This window comes from Doryrhamphus excisus, chromosome 10, assembly GCF_030265055.1.
Source record: "Doryrhamphus excisus isolate RoL2022-K1 chromosome 10, RoL_Dexc_1.0, whole genome shotgun sequence".
Lineage (NCBI taxonomy): Eukaryota > Metazoa > Chordata > Actinopteri > Syngnathiformes > Syngnathidae > Doryrhamphus > Doryrhamphus excisus.
In genome coordinates, this window is record NC_080475.1 from 18749006 (window position 1) to 18764908 (window position 15903).

The window sequence follows — 15903 nt, forward strand, 5'->3', positions numbered from 1 at the left end:
AGCCAAGGCTGCCATGTGGAACCTGATGGCAGAGAATAGACCATTTGTACGTTCATATTGAAATTTCAGTGTTGTCTCAGTTCTAATTGTCAGTACCTGCAGGTCACCCCTTGCTCATGGTGCACTTGGCCGGGTGTACAAATGTATGATGTACATGCTCTATGAATTTAGGTCTGTGACATGCTGAATCAGAAATCGGGCTTTCGTAAAGTTTAGTATGGTGATATTTTGGTGACATTGTAAACCTCAATGTAAAACCTCAACATACACAACCAGAAGTCCTGCAGGTTTTATTTTGGTTGTTGACCCGTGCAGCTCCACTCGCCTGTTGTGGCCTGAATCTGCTCCGACTGAGGTCGTTCTCTGGCTTTGGGACGGGGAATAGGTGATGACGCTTGGACATATTGGAAGCTATACCATGGTCGTGTGGTGGCTGTATCTGCAAGTTCATGTTTTCCACCTGGTTTCCTTTGCAGTGTGACATATCCGGTAAATAAATGGTTCCCTTTTGGGGTGAAATCAATGTGTGTTCCACCGCCAGCACCCTGTAAGCCAACTGTTGAACTACACGCAGGGTGGCTCATTAACGCTGACTCATGTTTGCAAAGGGAGGCCGCACCTCCAGCACCTGAGGGCTCAGGTCCACCTCCTCGGTCTCCCATCACTTTAGCCCTAACAGCAGGCCACCATGCAGCGGGACACGGAACACAGGAGTTACCTTCTACTCTGGCTGCTTTTTGCACACACGATAGCGGATCTGCCAATGTGCAAAGAGGTGAGGAGATCATGGCTCTTTTAGTATTCCTTGCTGTTGCTTTTTCCATGTTTATTTTGAAGTACATCGGAAGGCAAAAGTACTAACACTGGTAATAATTTAAAGACATTGTGAACCTTACAAGTGTGACCATGCAATGAGAAGCCAATTTCATTCGCACTGAAAGTAAAAAAAACGACTCTGATTTGAAACCATTTGCTTTAGCAGAATCTCCTTTAGCTTCATTGACACGATGGTCTGTGGGAAATCAACATGTGCTTCCACAGCAACATTTTAGCCAATCATCCTCTCTGATACTGGATGTTTTCTTTTGGTGTTATGTCGTTGTGCTTTCCGCTCCCTCGCTCTGTGTTCTGCCTAGTTAGTAAAAAGACAAATTAAGCACCATACTTTGAGCACCGACCTGTAAAACCAATAAAAGTATAATATTCCCAAATGATCTTTCCTGCTAGTGAGTTCATCCAGGTTGAGAATATTTAGGATCATCTTTTCTGTTTTGCCTTGCCTCGGGGACCCAGGAGGGTCCAAGAGGCCCAGCAGTCATGTGTCGTCGTCATGGTTCCCTCATGTTTGGTTAAAGGTCATACACACTTAAAAATCCGACCATCACCTGATACCCTAGCCACAGCTGAATAGAAAACAACCTCACAGCGTCTGCTATGTTGGTGTGTTTCTATCGAACTGTTATTCCTAAAAGGGTGTGATGTGAGTGGGATTAGAGTAGTCTCTTGCATGGTCTTCCTGGGAATACTACAGCCTGCTGAGACCAGTTTTAAGATGACCAGGCTTTGCCATTTTTAGAGATGGGAGATCAACCAGATGACATGTTCCATCCCATGTGACATCTTAAGGGCAGTGTTAGATTTGTCATCGGTACTGGCCCAACAGCCAAATGAAGGCAAGCTGTCTCCTGCTGTCGCAAGTCGGGTATCCAACAGCAGTAGCGTGTTTGCTCAGTGGTTGGATCATCTGCATTCTGCCCACGGCTGCTGAAGGAGCAGAGTTTCATTATTATAACAACATTGAAACAGGCTCCTGGGCAAACATCCTTCCTTTATTTGGAAAGGAGGCTGTCTTCATTTGGGGAGAAAAGTCACCCGTATAAAACCTGTTTGCTACTTCTTACACGTACGCTATCTCTAAGAGTCCATGCCTCACAACCGTGGCTCCCCAGTGTCAGCAGCACTCAGTCACCCCCAGACCACGATGCCACCAATTATCCCGCCCCTCATGTGTATGAGAAGTTGAGAAGACAAATGTGTGTCACTTCACTGGTGAGAATGTAAACATAGGAAATGTTTGCTTTCATCTAACGGTGTGCAACTCCCACCTGTCTTGCCTCTGCAGTCAGATTATCACTTTGAGTACACAGAGTGTGACGTCCTGGGCTCTCGGTGGAGGGTGGCCATTCCCAACAAGGCCGACACATGCACAGGCCTCCCGGATCCAATCAAAGGGACTCAGTGCAGTAAGTGTCCCACTCTGATGCCATCCTTTTTCCTAATGTCTAACTGTTGCAGAGAATGAAGAATGTCCCTCTGTAGCTTTCTCCTGCAATGAGGGGGAGTTCTTGGACATGCGGACTCAGCAGTGCCAGAAGTGTGCTGCAGGAACATACTCATTGGGCACCGGTGTGGCCTTTGACGAGTGGGACAGCCTCCCCACGGGTTTTGTCACTCTTGGGATGAACACAAACGGCTGGGATGTCCACACAGATTGCTCCAAGTCAGTATTCTAATAGTCGCTTTCCAGCTTCCATATTTTGATCCATAAGTCGTCTCCGGGTTTTGTGGTGTAATGTTTTAATTGTGGAGTTGTACTCCTACAATCAGAGTTCCAATTACCATGGGGGGTTTTATGAACATGAACATTCAGAAAGGATTATTATTAAAGAATTGCCTTCATTAAATGTACAAATGAAAATACCTAAAACAAAATACCTAATGTCTTTTCATTTCTCTTTTAAAACACATTCAATTAGAGAAATTCATCATTTTATTACGGTAAATATTGTATGACAGTACTGTAACTATTCAGTCCAAATCCCACAGTTTTTCATTCGTCCTACTTTTTTGACGGTCATTGAACGCACGGCTGTATTTTCCCCCTTTTTCTTTCACCTCATACATGCTCCCAAATGCTGATACTATATGGGAATGCATAAAGGTAAGATTTGATGACTTTGAGTGCTTATGTGCATCATTGTAGTAGTTCCATGTGTGGGAGATGGAAACACTAATTTTGATTGAAGAACAATACCAACACCGCCACCTGGGGGATTTCGCCCCAGGAAATAGTTTAGCTATCGAAATTACCACAGGGCAAAAGACGAGGTATAGAAAAATAAAACAAAATGAAAAAGATGCTGTGGCATGACCTGCAGTTCAGTTCAGTTCAATTTATTTGTCTCCCTTGGGAGAAATTTGGTTTAGAGGCAGGGTACAGCTGCATACAACCAACAGAGACATACAGTACATAGTAAAACCATATACAACAAGCATAAACAAGACCATAAAAGAAACAGAGCATAAAAAAGGCTTCATGCTGGAAAAGCATCCAGTGTGGCTGAATGACTACAATTCTGCAAAGATGATGGGCCAAAATTCCTCCACAGCTGGAAGAGACTCATTGCAAGTTATCACAAATGCTTGAAGTTATTAGGTTTTGGGAGCCATCACTTTGTCACACAGGGACAGCTTGGGAGTTTAAAAAAAAAGAAACCAGGAAGAGGGGGCACTACTGTACTTCCAACACATGTAATGTGTGTGACATAGAGTATATTTATGCAGTAAAGTGGTGTATTTCTGGCTTCAAAAAGTGAATGAATGAATTATTTTCCAGCTCAACCTGGACACCGATGGGCGACTACGTAGCCTCCAACACAGATGAGTGCTCAGCGACACTGACATATTCTGTGGACCTGAAGAAAGAAGGGATTGTGTCTTTTGAGTATTTCTACCCTGAAAGCAGCATCTACTTTGAGTTTTTTGTAAGGACGTCTTTTATGTAACAATTAGATTTGTCTCGTTGTGGTCTCGCCAAGATCATTCAGCCACCCTTCAAGTGGGGTTCATCAAGCTGATAAGATAGCACATCTCACAGTGGACTTTTATTGTGGCCAGCTGTGCAATAATCATGCTGTCTAATTGGGCATGGCTGACTCCACCCACTTTGTATACGGTACTGCTTGTCCTCACGAGCATGGCTGAAATATCGTGTCTTATATATATATATATATATATATATATATATATATATATATATATATATATATATATGGCCCTTAGCTGTATATATATATATATATATATATATATATATATATATATATACAGGTAAGGGCCAGAAAATTAGAATATTTTCATAAACTTGATTTATTTCAGTCATTGTGTTCAAAAGGTATAACTTTTACATTATATTTAATCATTGCACACAGACTGATGCATTTCAAATGTTTATTTCTTTAATTTTGATGATTATAGGTGGCAACAAATGAAAATCCGAAATTCCGTGGGTCAGAAAATTAGAATATTGTGAAAGGGTTCAATTTTGAAGACACCTGGTGCCACCCACTAATCAGCTGATTAACTCAAAACACCTGCAAAGGGCTTTAAATGGTCTCTCAGTCCAGTTCTGAAGCTTACACAAACATGGGGAAGACTTCAGATTTGACAGCTGTCCAAAAGGCAACCATTGACACATTGCACAAGGAGGGCAAGACTCAAAAGGTTATTGCTGAAAAGGTTGGCTGTTCTCAAACCTCTGTGTCCAAACACATTAATGGAGAGGCAAAGGGAAGGAAAAACTGTGGTAGGAAAAAGTGTATAAGCGATAGGAATCACCGCGCCCTGGTGAAGATTGTGAAAAAAAACCCATTCAAAAATGTGGGGGAGATTCACAAGGACTGGACTGCTGCAGGAGTCAGTGCTTCAAGATCCACCACCAAGAGACGCATGAAAGACATGGGTTTCAACTGCCGCATACCTCATGTCAAGCCTCTTTTGAACAAGAAACAGCGCGAAAAGCGTCTCACCTGGGCTAAGGAAAAAAAGAGCTGGACTGCTGCTGAGTGGTCCAAAGTTATGTTTTCTGATGAAAGCAAATTTAGCATTTCCTTTTGAAATCGAGGTCCCAGAGTCTGGAGGAAGAGAGGAGAGGCACAGGATCCACGTTGCTTGAAGTCTAGTGTGAAGTTTCCACCATCAGTGATGGTTTGGGGTGCCATGTCATCTGCTGGTGTCGGTCCACTCTGTTTCCTGAGATCCAAGGTCAACGCAGCCGTCTACCAGCAAGTTTTAGAGCACTTCATGCTTCCTGCTGCTGACCTGCTTTATGGAGATGGGGATTTTACGTTCCAACAGGACTTGGCGCCTGCACACAGCGCCAAATCTACCAGTGCCTGGTTTAAGGACCATGATATTTCTGTTCTCATTTGGCCAGCCGACTCGCCTGACCTTAGCCCCATCGAAAATCTGTGGGGTATTGTTAAGAGGAAGATGCAGAATGCCAGACCCAAAAATGCAGAAGAGCTGAAGGCCACTATCAAAGCAACCTGGGCTCTCATAACACCTGAGCAGTGCCAGAAACTGATCGACTCCATGCCACGCCGCATTAATGCAGTCATTGAGGCAAAAGGAGCTCCAACCAAGTATTGAGTACTGTACATTCTCATATTTTTCACGTTCATACTTTTCAGTTGGCCAACATTTCTAAAAATCCTTTTTTTGTATTGGCCTTAGGTAATATTCTAATTTTCTGACCCACGGAATTTCGGATTTTCATTTGTTGCCACCTATAATCATCAAAATTAAAGAAATAAACATTTGAAATGCATCAGTCTGTGTGCAATGATTACATATAATGTAAAAGTTATACCTTTTGAACACAATGACTGAAATAAATCAAGTTTATGAAAATATTCTAATTTTCTGGCCCTTACGTATATATATATATATATATATATATATATATATATATATATATATATATATATATATATATATATATATATAAGTTTATATATATAAGTTTTCTATATATTTGCAGTGAAAGGTGCATATTTGCTTTCCAACCGTAATATGGAAATGATTGTACCAAATTTTCTTTCCTACCCAGTTCCAAAATGACCAGTGTCAATCAACAGACTCCACAAGGCGGTGGATGACAATCTCTGAAAGTGACTGGAGCCAGCACAGGGTTTGACCCCCCCCACCCCCCTTGCCACTCAAGTCAACATAAAAAGTAGCAGGATAACACTCTGATGGTGGTTGTTCATTGCTGCCCAGGTAAAGCTGAACAAAGGCAACAATGTTCTGTTTTGGAGAACTACAGCATATGCTCTGCAGGACAGTGCCATCAAACCTGTGCTGCTACGAAACATTGCCATCTCGGGTACGTCACTTCCTCCACATCTCCATGTCCCGACCCCAGATGTATTTCAATGATGCTTGTTGGTTTCCTCCAGGTGTGGCCTACACATCAGAGTGTTTTCATTGTAGGCCTGGTACACACAGTCCAAAGGTGGGATCTGCCCGCTGTGCCCCCTGCCCTGCTGATACATACTCCAACAAGGGGGCCACAGTCTGCCAGCAGTGTGGACCCGATGAATATGCAGGTCTACACGTTGTACCTTAGAAACAGCCCATGCGTAGATGTCAGTGGTATCTGGTAGGTCACAGCTCCTTTGGTTGCCAGATGTTCATGTCAGCTGTTTCCTTTGGTCTTTTCAAGAGGTTGCATCAGGAAGCTGCAAACAGAGACCTGCATGTACCGACAATGACTACTTCTACACACACACCCCGTGTGACTCGGAGGGGACGGTAAGGGAGACAAGTGAATCCATCTCTCTCTTTGTTGAACACAGATTTGTTTTATTACTGCTGCCATGGCTGTCGTTATTATTTTAGCTAATTGGATAACACAACACTTCCACAAAACGTTTGGAACGGATGGGGCATAGTCTGGGGTATAAAATAAATTTTGGTGCCAATAGATTGTTTTCCACCCTCCTATAAACTTAATTTCCCTTCCCATCCATCAGCTATACGATATACGTATTTACCTGAAACGGATGATCCCAACAAGCATGTGACCGGGGGTGCCCAAACCTTTTCATTCCACTGGATGATATCATTTGGTTATTTCCAGTGATGGCAATACTTAGTCATACCACATAAGCTGGTTTTGGATCGGTACCATCCATGTGTTGTCTGTGTCCTAGACCCAGCTCATGTACAAATGGATTGAGCCGAAAATTTGCAGTGAGAGCTCAGAGGGGTCGGTGAAGCTACCTGCATCGGGGGAGAAGCAAACATGTCCGCCTTGTAACCCAGGGTTCTTTGTTAGCAACTCCTCGGCCTGTGAAGCCTGTATGGAGAACTTCTACTCAAATGGAACAGGTAGGCATTCATTCTTCTGGTGGAACTTCTGGAAATGGATGGATACCTTCAGTAATCCTAACATTTGATCCTTCATACACATGGATATGATTATTATGATTCCTGATTACAGTCTGGTGATTATTATGATGATATTCCTGATTACAGTCTGTGATAATTATTATGATGATATTCCTGATTACAGTCTGATGATTATTCTGATGATATTCCTGATTACAGTCTGTGGTGATTATTATGATGATATTCCTGATTACAGTCTGTGGTGATTAATTATTTTGATGATATTCCTGATTACAGTCTGTGATGATTATTCTGATGATATTCCTGATTACAGTCTGTGGTGATTAATTATTTTGATGATATTCCTGATTACAGTCTGTGATGATTATTCTGATGATATTCCTGATTACAGTCTGGTGATTATTATGATGATATCCCCTCATTACAGTCTGCAATCAGTGCCCTGTTGGCACAGAAGCTCTGCTGGGTTTTGAGTACAAGTGGTGGAACACGATGCCAACCAACATGAGGAGTTCTGCCCTACGTGGGCTGGATGGCTCCATGGGCAGCACTGGTGAGTGACTACTAAAGGCAATATTAGGGGTGGGACAATCATCTACACCTTGTGAATAATAAGCCTGGAATACAAAACTACGTTATTAGAGCGTTATTATCTTTGTAGCGGAATAGCTTTTGATACAGATGTTGTCTTAGATTGTGTAGATGTACCTAACGTCCTGGCTGCCGAGTGTACATATTTTCCACTCAGTTGTAAGTTTAGTAGAGGAGTTCAATCAACGCTCCGATACATTTTCTGTGTCATTTGTCCTCATGTCAGCGTGGGAGGTGGCAGGAGAGTATGTGTACACCACCCCGGGGTATCGGGACACAGACTACCTCACCCTCTCACTCGGTGTTCCCGGATACAGGTGAAGATGAAGATGATGTCTTAATATTCACTCAAGCTGGTGTTATTTCATGCCATCATAATTGTTTGTTGCCAGGTTGCCATCGTCGGTGGCAGAAGAAAGCCAGCGGATTGACCTCTCTCGCATCACGTTTGTCTTTGAAACCTCATGTTCTGCAGACTGCATGTTTTATTTCCTGGCGGTAAGAGGAAAGATACACTGATACGCAAATAAGCAGCGTCCGAGGGTCTCCAGCGTCACCACATGTGGAGTCAGCTTTCTCTGTAGGGTTCCAATCAGTGGAACAGCAACGTGGTGGAGCAGTGGAAGGGCAGCAATGGGAAGCAGTCTTACACCTACCTGATTCAGAGCAACAGGACCGTGACCTTCACCTGGGCTTTCCAGAGAACAGACAATGACACAGCAGTGAGAAACGCATCACTTCACACTCACAAACACACATTCACATTATAAGCCCATATTTTCAAGCTTATTATTATATTAGTCATTTCTTCTTTTCCTCATAATATACATTTTTATGTATTTATTGTTTTGTCAAGTCCGGGAGGGGCGAGAATTTAACGCAAACTCCAGAGGGCAGCGTGGAGCTGTATGATCATTGGGCAATATAAAAAAGTTGTCCTAAGTTTTTAAATTGAAAACCAACAATATATAATTTTTTTTAATAGTTTTACTAGTATTTAAAAATCTAAATATGAATCTAGAATTCAATACTGATAGTTGTACATGTATGTGTGTGTATATACTGTATAAAGTCTGTATATTATGTATGTGTGTGTGTGTGTGTTTGTGTGTGCATGTGTATATGTGTGTATATATATATATATATGTGTGTGTGTGCATGTGTATATATATGTATGTGTGTGTATGTGTATATATATGTGTGTGTATATATATATATATTTGCATGTACATATATGTGTGTGTGTATGTATGTATGTATATATATACGTATATATATATATATATATATATATATATATATATGTGTGTGTGTGTGTGTATATGTGTGTGTGTGTGTGTGTGTGTATATATATATATACGTGTGTGTGTATATATGTGTGTGTGTGTGTACTATATATGTGTATATATAATAGTAGTTGCCCAGTGTTTACCCTCACCCACATTTCTAATTTTTTTGCATGTTGTCACACTTACAGTAGGTGTTTTAGATCATCTAATAAATTGAAATATTAGTCTATGACACACAACTAAACACAAAATGGAGCTTTTAAATAAAAAAGAAGAAATTATTAAGGAAGAAAGAAGTCCAAACCTACGTAGCCCGCTGGAGATTTGCGTCTCCAGCAAACCACAGTGAGAGTCATTGTCCACAAATGGCAAAAGCATGGAACAGCGGTTGACCTTCCCCGGAGGGGTCGACCAACCAAAATTACCCCATGACCACAGTGGCGATTCATCCAAGAGGTCACAAAAGACCCCACCACAACATCCAAGACTGTAGACCTCATTTGCCTGGGTTAAAGAGGAACTGCACTTTTTTATGTTGCCCATCATTCCCAATCCTAATGTGGAACATTTCTTTCCCTTTTCTGTGCATTCTAACACGAGAAAACTAGTTAATTTCAGCTAGCTTACAATGCTGTCATTGGGTTACATGAAGCCCTCTAAAAATAAACCTCTACCAATGTTTCATGGTCAGATATCCATGCTGTGATCATGCATTAACACGTACACTGATGATAACGTGGAATAGTTGCAGTATCTTGCCCTATTTGGATCATTTAAAACACCGCCCAAACTTCTTTCCTAAGGCACATTGATACTAGCTAACTAACAAGACCACTCGCTAATTGCTAGTCTCAGCATCATTCACAGACGGAAGAGTGGATACCTAGCTCTCCATTTGGCTACAAAGACTCAACCTCTTTACCTGAGGACTGGAGCACACGTCTTGTGCTGGAAGACACAGCCATCCCAAGGAGAGCTGACATCGGAAGTGTTGTCAATGCTGTTGTTGTTAAAAGAACTAGCATAAGTATGTGTATCAATGAGCAGCGAAAAGAAAAGGTAGTGTTTTAAATGATCCAAATAGGGCAAGATACTGCAACTATCATCAGTGTTTGGGATCACTTGGTCATTTTTTGGGCCAGTCTGAGATATGTTTTTTTCTTGGCATGAAGTCTGAAGTCCTGAAGTGGCTGCTTCACTGTTGATACTGACACTGGTGTTTGACGGCTACTGTTTAGTGCAGCTGCCAGGTGACGACCTGTGAGGCATCTTTGTCTTAAAGTACACACTCTCAGATATTTGTGTTCTTGCACAGTTGTGCATCGGGGCCTCCTTCTCCTTTTTCTGTCCTTGTTAGACCAAGTTTGCGCTGCTCTCTGAAGGGAGTAGATAACAGCATGGTAAGAGATTTTTTAGATGGGTTTTCTAATAATCTATTAGCCTTATACAATGATGAACTTGGATTAGCAGCCATACCAGGAGATTGATGCGGACTGACAGTTGTTGATAGTAGGCCTCCATGTAGAAAATGTGCATCCTTCTTTGAAAATCATCTGATTCATTTTAGTTGTTTGTGAAATGGAAAACATTGTTTGTGAAATGCATGAAAATGTTTTTCTTTGGAAAACAAATAAATTTGCAAGTGATTCCAAACTTTTGAGCGGTAGTGTAGGTACATACACATATACGTAGGTACATATACATACATATAGGTACATACACATATAGGTACATACTCTATACATGCACATATACACACACCATGTAGATGGTAGCTCATAAAGACAAAAAAATAAATGTGTGTTCCTTCCAGTCAGCCAATTGACTGAAACGAGTGATGATCAAGTGTCCCCCTCCCCCAGGAAATAAAGTACAGTGCTGATACAGCAAAGATCTACTCCATCCACATCACAAATGTGATTGGCGGCGTGACCTCCCAGTGTCGCCCGTGTGCCCTGACCTCAACCGACTCTGCCTGTGTCCCCTGCCCGGTGGGGCAATACATGCAGGGAGGGGGTGGAACGTGTGAGAGCTGCCCTCCTAACTCCTTCATCAAAGCTGAGCAGCCCGTCGGAGAGGCAGCATGTGTCCAGTGTGGCCCAAACACAAAGACAAATAAGGTGTGGCTCTTTAGTTCAGTCTACTTTTCTTAGCTTTGGCTTTGTGGTAGATGCCAGTGTCTCTATGATTTGGATGCCCCAGGCCTACACCGCCTGCCTCAGCGACTGTACGGTGGAGATTCCTACAGCAGGCGGTGCTTGGCTGCGATACGACTTCTCCCCTTTATCCAACGTCACCTCCTTCCATAGCAGCCCTCGCTTCACCAGCAAAGGACTGCGATACTTCTATCACTTCAGTGTGGCTCTTTGTGGGAAAGAGGTGAGCCCCCGGTCTTTTCTAAGCTTAGCAAACTATACATGCCATTTCATCTGTCATTTTCTTTTGCAGGGCAGCATGCCGGCTATCTGTGTGGACAATGTGACAGAGAACAGCAGAGAGGTCAAAGGTCATATTTGCCAGTCCACCGTGGTTCCCTCAGACATCAGGAGTCAGAGCATGGTGTCATCACAGCCATTTCTCATTGGCGACTCCCTCCTTGGTAATAGGCTCTTTGCTGACGTGCTCGTGTACAGCACTGTTCAAGGTCCTATGTTCCTATATTGGGCTTTTTTAGGCAATTTGAACTCATTCTCAGGGGTTCCACGATCTAGCCCTGATGCTGGAATGCAGTGCTTTCACTGAGCTGTAAGGGGAATATGCGGGTATGTCTGTATGTGTGTGTAGCTATAATGCTAATGAGCCGTGCTTGCCCATGTCTGCACTAGTGTGTGGTTCCATTAATGCACACAAGAAGGAGGTTCCTGTAAAGAACCATTCATTCATTCATTTTCTACCGCTTATCCTCACGAGGGTCGCAGGGAGTGCTGGAGCCTATCCCAGCTGTCTTCAGGTGAGAGGCGGGGCACACCCTGGACTGATCGCCAGCCAATCTATAAAGAACCAAATATGGCAAAATACTGTAATTATTACATGTACAAAGTTATTTCTTGGCTACAGCATGTACTGTATATAAAACCTATTTGAGGTTTTTGCCCGTGTTTTAGCAGGCGGCATGGGTGTATCCATTACATGCCACATGCCAACATTTGTCGGCTCATTTGCATACTAACGGTGATTGGATGTTTACTGAGGGGAGGGGGGGAGGGCGATCTGCCGTGTAAAGAAGCGGAACCACAGAGATGAGCGATAAGTGGAGATTCCTTGTGCTTTTTTTCACTTCACAGTTTTCACTTCTAAAATGTTTATTTGGGGGGGGAGCCAATTATTTAGGGGGACAACTCATGATGAAAATACCAGTTGGTTGACACACAATGTAACAGTACACCTTCTGCTTCTCATTGTGTAGGCATAACCAGTGACACCACCCTGGGAAATATCTCCTCTCCACAGTCGCTCTTCTCCTCCACACCGTCTGATTTGCCCGATGTTATATTCTATTACCAGTAAGTCATACTCTATGTGCTCGCCATCGCGGACATTGTAAGAACTATTTCTCCTGAGTATATTGTGTTATAGGTCCACTGAGACCACTCTAGCTTGTAAACAAGGCAGGTCGGCCACCCTTAGACTGAGATGCGAGCCAACAGGGATGGCCACAGACCACATCACACTGCCCAGGTATTGGATCCCGGCTGTAGACAACTGTAAAACCAAAGAAATCAAAGCTTTTAATGTGCCTGTTCCGTGTTGCCTCTCCCCCAAGTAACTGCTCAGAGGGGACATGTGATGGCTGTACTTTCCACTTCCTTTGGCGGAGTCGGCATGGATGTCCACTTTGCACCAAAAACAATTACAGAGAGATTGTTAGTGCTTGCATCCAGGGGATACAGGTACACTCTACACACGATAGCAACATTGGCACACAGATACATCACAGCCTGGTGGATAATTGGAATATGCTTTCCATAACTGCTTTTCATGTGTGATAAATATGCAAGCGGGAAAGTATATCTCACAGTACTGCACAATTCCAGTTTAGTTTCTCATCTGCACATTTAAAATATGATGAATGACCAATCTAGTGAATCCTTCCTTGTTGGAGACGGTTAGGTGTAACAAAGCTGTACTGTATGTGTATCTGCTGTATGTAATATATCATAAATGGTAACATGTGTACATATTATTACATATTACCGTGTGTGCTGCATTCCAGAGAACAACGTATGTGTGGCAGCAGCCATTACAGTGTCATGGAGGCGTGGGCCTACCAGCCCAAACAGTCAATGCTTGCGTGACTCTAGATTTCTGGCTGAAGTTCGGGGTCTCCACAGGAACCATTGCTGCAGCCCTGCTCATCACCCTCATCTGTTACTTCTGGAAAAAGACGCGCAAGTGCGACCACTGAGCAAAAAACAGTGTTTTCCCTAAAAATGATGTTGGTGTTATTTCTGCACGTTTCATCTTCAGGTTAGAATACAAATACTCCAAGCTGGTGATGAGTTCCGGGAGCAAAGAGTGTGAACTTCCCACTGCAGACAGCTGTGCAATAATGGAGGGGGAGGATGCGGAGGATGACCTCATTGACCTCACCAAAAAGTCCTTCTTCACCAAAATGAAGTCCTACTCTCGAGAGGTCAGTAACCCTTTCCAGAAGGACAGCCACTGTTACAGCAAACCTTCCAGGCCACCATTGTATTATGTTCTAATTCTATGTCATTTCAGAGAACATCAGATGGATTTGATTCAGTGCCTTTAAAGACATCATCTTCTCAACTGCAAAGAGAGGAGGAAGATTCCGATGATGCTTGAAACAACAAGGGACAGACGGGGGTGGGGGTAAAATTTTCATATGGCAACGGGGGTGGGGCATTTTAATCTGGCAAGACAGAGGGGGCGTAAAGAGTTGGTAGTATTATTCGACATCACTTTAATGGCAAAGTTTCACGTTTTTGTAAACGTGTAGACATTTTACATGACTGCATTTGTATCTAATTTGCCCTCCACTCTGTTTGAAGTATTTCTTAACTAGCTTGTGTTTTGTATTAGTGCAACATTTCCATTTTAATGGGATTTGACGACGTATAAAATGTTTTTCTTGGGATTTGCTGATAAGTTCTGCTTGTTTGACCTTGTCTGGTCTTCATTTCTACAATTAAACATGGTTTCTTTCCAAAAACCTAATTGACTTTTTAGTTTGTATATTATTGCTCTTTATTTCATGTATTAACTTATTCTGACTTGACACAAGTCAAAAAGAACATGTAACAGTAGTTGGACAGGGCTTTGGGAACTGTTGATAGAGTTGAACTGAAATAACATAGTAATCACCTTAATGAGCGGTGGAGGGAATGAACTACATTCTGGTGCCAACTCCAACTATCTGTAAAGGTACGCTAGGTCAGGAGTGCAGGGAGCGTCCCGTCGGAGGATATAATACTGTTTGAGGCTTCTGGTGCTTGGTCTATATGTGCCCTGTGATTGGCTGGTCACCAGTCCAGGGTGGACCCCGCCTCTGTACAACTGACAAATAGCACAATGGAATACAGGAGTGAACAAATGTATTGCCATTGAGGTGAAAGGGATGGGGGTACAATTAAGTACACTTCATTGCTTCTTCCTCTTCTTTTTGGACATTTGGAACTGCAAATTGTACTATGGGATGTACTCCAGTGTAACTTGTATGGATGTTGAAAATGAATAAAAGGGGACAGACTATGCTCATGTTGGCTCTTTGTATTGAGTTGCGGACTCCTGTAGAGCAGCTACACACAATAACCAACACACAAAGCTTTCCAGTTCTTCCAGAATCTGCACCTTTTCAGCTGTATTTCTTTGAAATATGGTCTGTTTTAATGTATTCCAGCCATGGCCCCCCTCCAGGCACGCCCACTCTGCTGTGGGTGGTCACACTGCCAGTGCATAGAAACACTTCAGGTTTGTGCTGCTAACATTATAGGAGTTGATAAACGGTTATTTCTCTTTTCAAAATGTCAGCTTTTAACTTACAGCCATACTATGTGTTGGATCCAGAATCCGATCCGGATGTTGAGACTGGACAGTCTGGACAGACTGAACCTGAGCGACAGAAAGGTGTAGGGCTTCAGCAAGTGTGTGGGCTAGTCCAGCTGCATAGTGGCCCATGTCCACTAAACAGTCCAGTGTGAAATTCCCTTGACAGATGAAAATGTATTTCTTTTGCTGGTAGGGAATCAGGAACTCCAACCACTTGATGATGGTGGCGTCTTTAGGAATTGGAAACAAATGTGGCATTCCCTTTGGTGGTATTGCTAGCAAGTAAACAGAAGCAGAGTTTGGGGGAGGGTATAGGGTTGATATTTCAGGAAGTCCGCCCTCCCCTCTGTGACATCACAAAGGTGCAGTTTAACCCGTCTTTTCAAACTGAGCCTTTTGAGCCATCCCAAACTTCTTTCAGGGCTCACTTCCAAATCCCCAAACCTCATCATTTGACGCTTTGGTTTAACACCAGAATCCAACATTCTAACTACATTTATAGGTCAGAAAGGGGAAATCATCATAGGTCCCTTTTAAACCATAACCACCGTTCTTTTTTTTCCTTCTGTTGACTGATGATTTTCATTGTTTGTCATATGAAATATACTCAAAGTAAAACTGTTTATTCTCATATAGTTATCACTTTTTGATGCTGAAAAAAAGAACGCTTTGCATTTGTTTTGTTTTTTTAATTGCAAATAAAATTCGAATAAACCAATCGTATTTGTTTTTGTAATTGTCATTCATTGAGATAAATCCGATGAGCCAATGTAACAGGGAGCCTTAATTGGCCTACATTTAGAAATAGACAGAATGC

The 15903-nt window shown here is 42.6% G+C and overlaps 1 protein-coding gene across 1 annotated transcript; it reads left to right on the forward strand.

Moving 5' to 3' along the window:
* Window positions 1–684: 684 nt before the first annotated feature.
* Window positions 685–13929, forward strand: elapor1 (endosome-lysosome associated apoptosis and autophagy regulator 1). The gene is made up of 22 exons (XM_058085538.1): window positions 685–775; window positions 2123–2243; window positions 2320–2500; window positions 3617–3764; window positions 5891–5971; window positions 6061–6166; window positions 6240–6389; window positions 6506–6594; window positions 6996–7173; window positions 7622–7747; window positions 8012–8102; window positions 8178–8283; window positions 8370–8507; window positions 10937–11194; window positions 11277–11453; window positions 11523–11673; window positions 12481–12577; window positions 12651–12752; window positions 12838–12964; window positions 13288–13466; window positions 13542–13707; window positions 13797–13929. Exons 1-22 carry the CDS (start codon window positions 689–691, stop codon window positions 13881–13883), a joined length of 2946 nt encoding a protein of 981 aa, XP_057941521.1. The 5' UTR covers window positions 685–688; the 3' UTR covers window positions 13884–13929.
* Window positions 13930–15903: the final 1974 nt, after the last annotated feature.

Excerpts from the sequence above, each read along its gene's own strand:
- elapor1 (XM_058085538.1), top strand. The coding sequence starts at position 689 with ATGCAGCGGGACACGGAACACAGGAGTTACCTTCTACTCTGGCTGCTT. Across the intron at positions 8,103-8,177 it reads CTCGGTGTTCCCGGATACAG|GTTGCCATCGTCGGTGGCAG; the intron begins GTGAAGATGAAG and ends GTTTGTTGCCAG. Across the intron at positions 13,708-13,796 it reads TGAAGTCCTACTCTCGAGAG|AGAACATCAGATGGATTTGA; the intron begins GTCAGTAACCCT and ends ATGTCATTTCAG.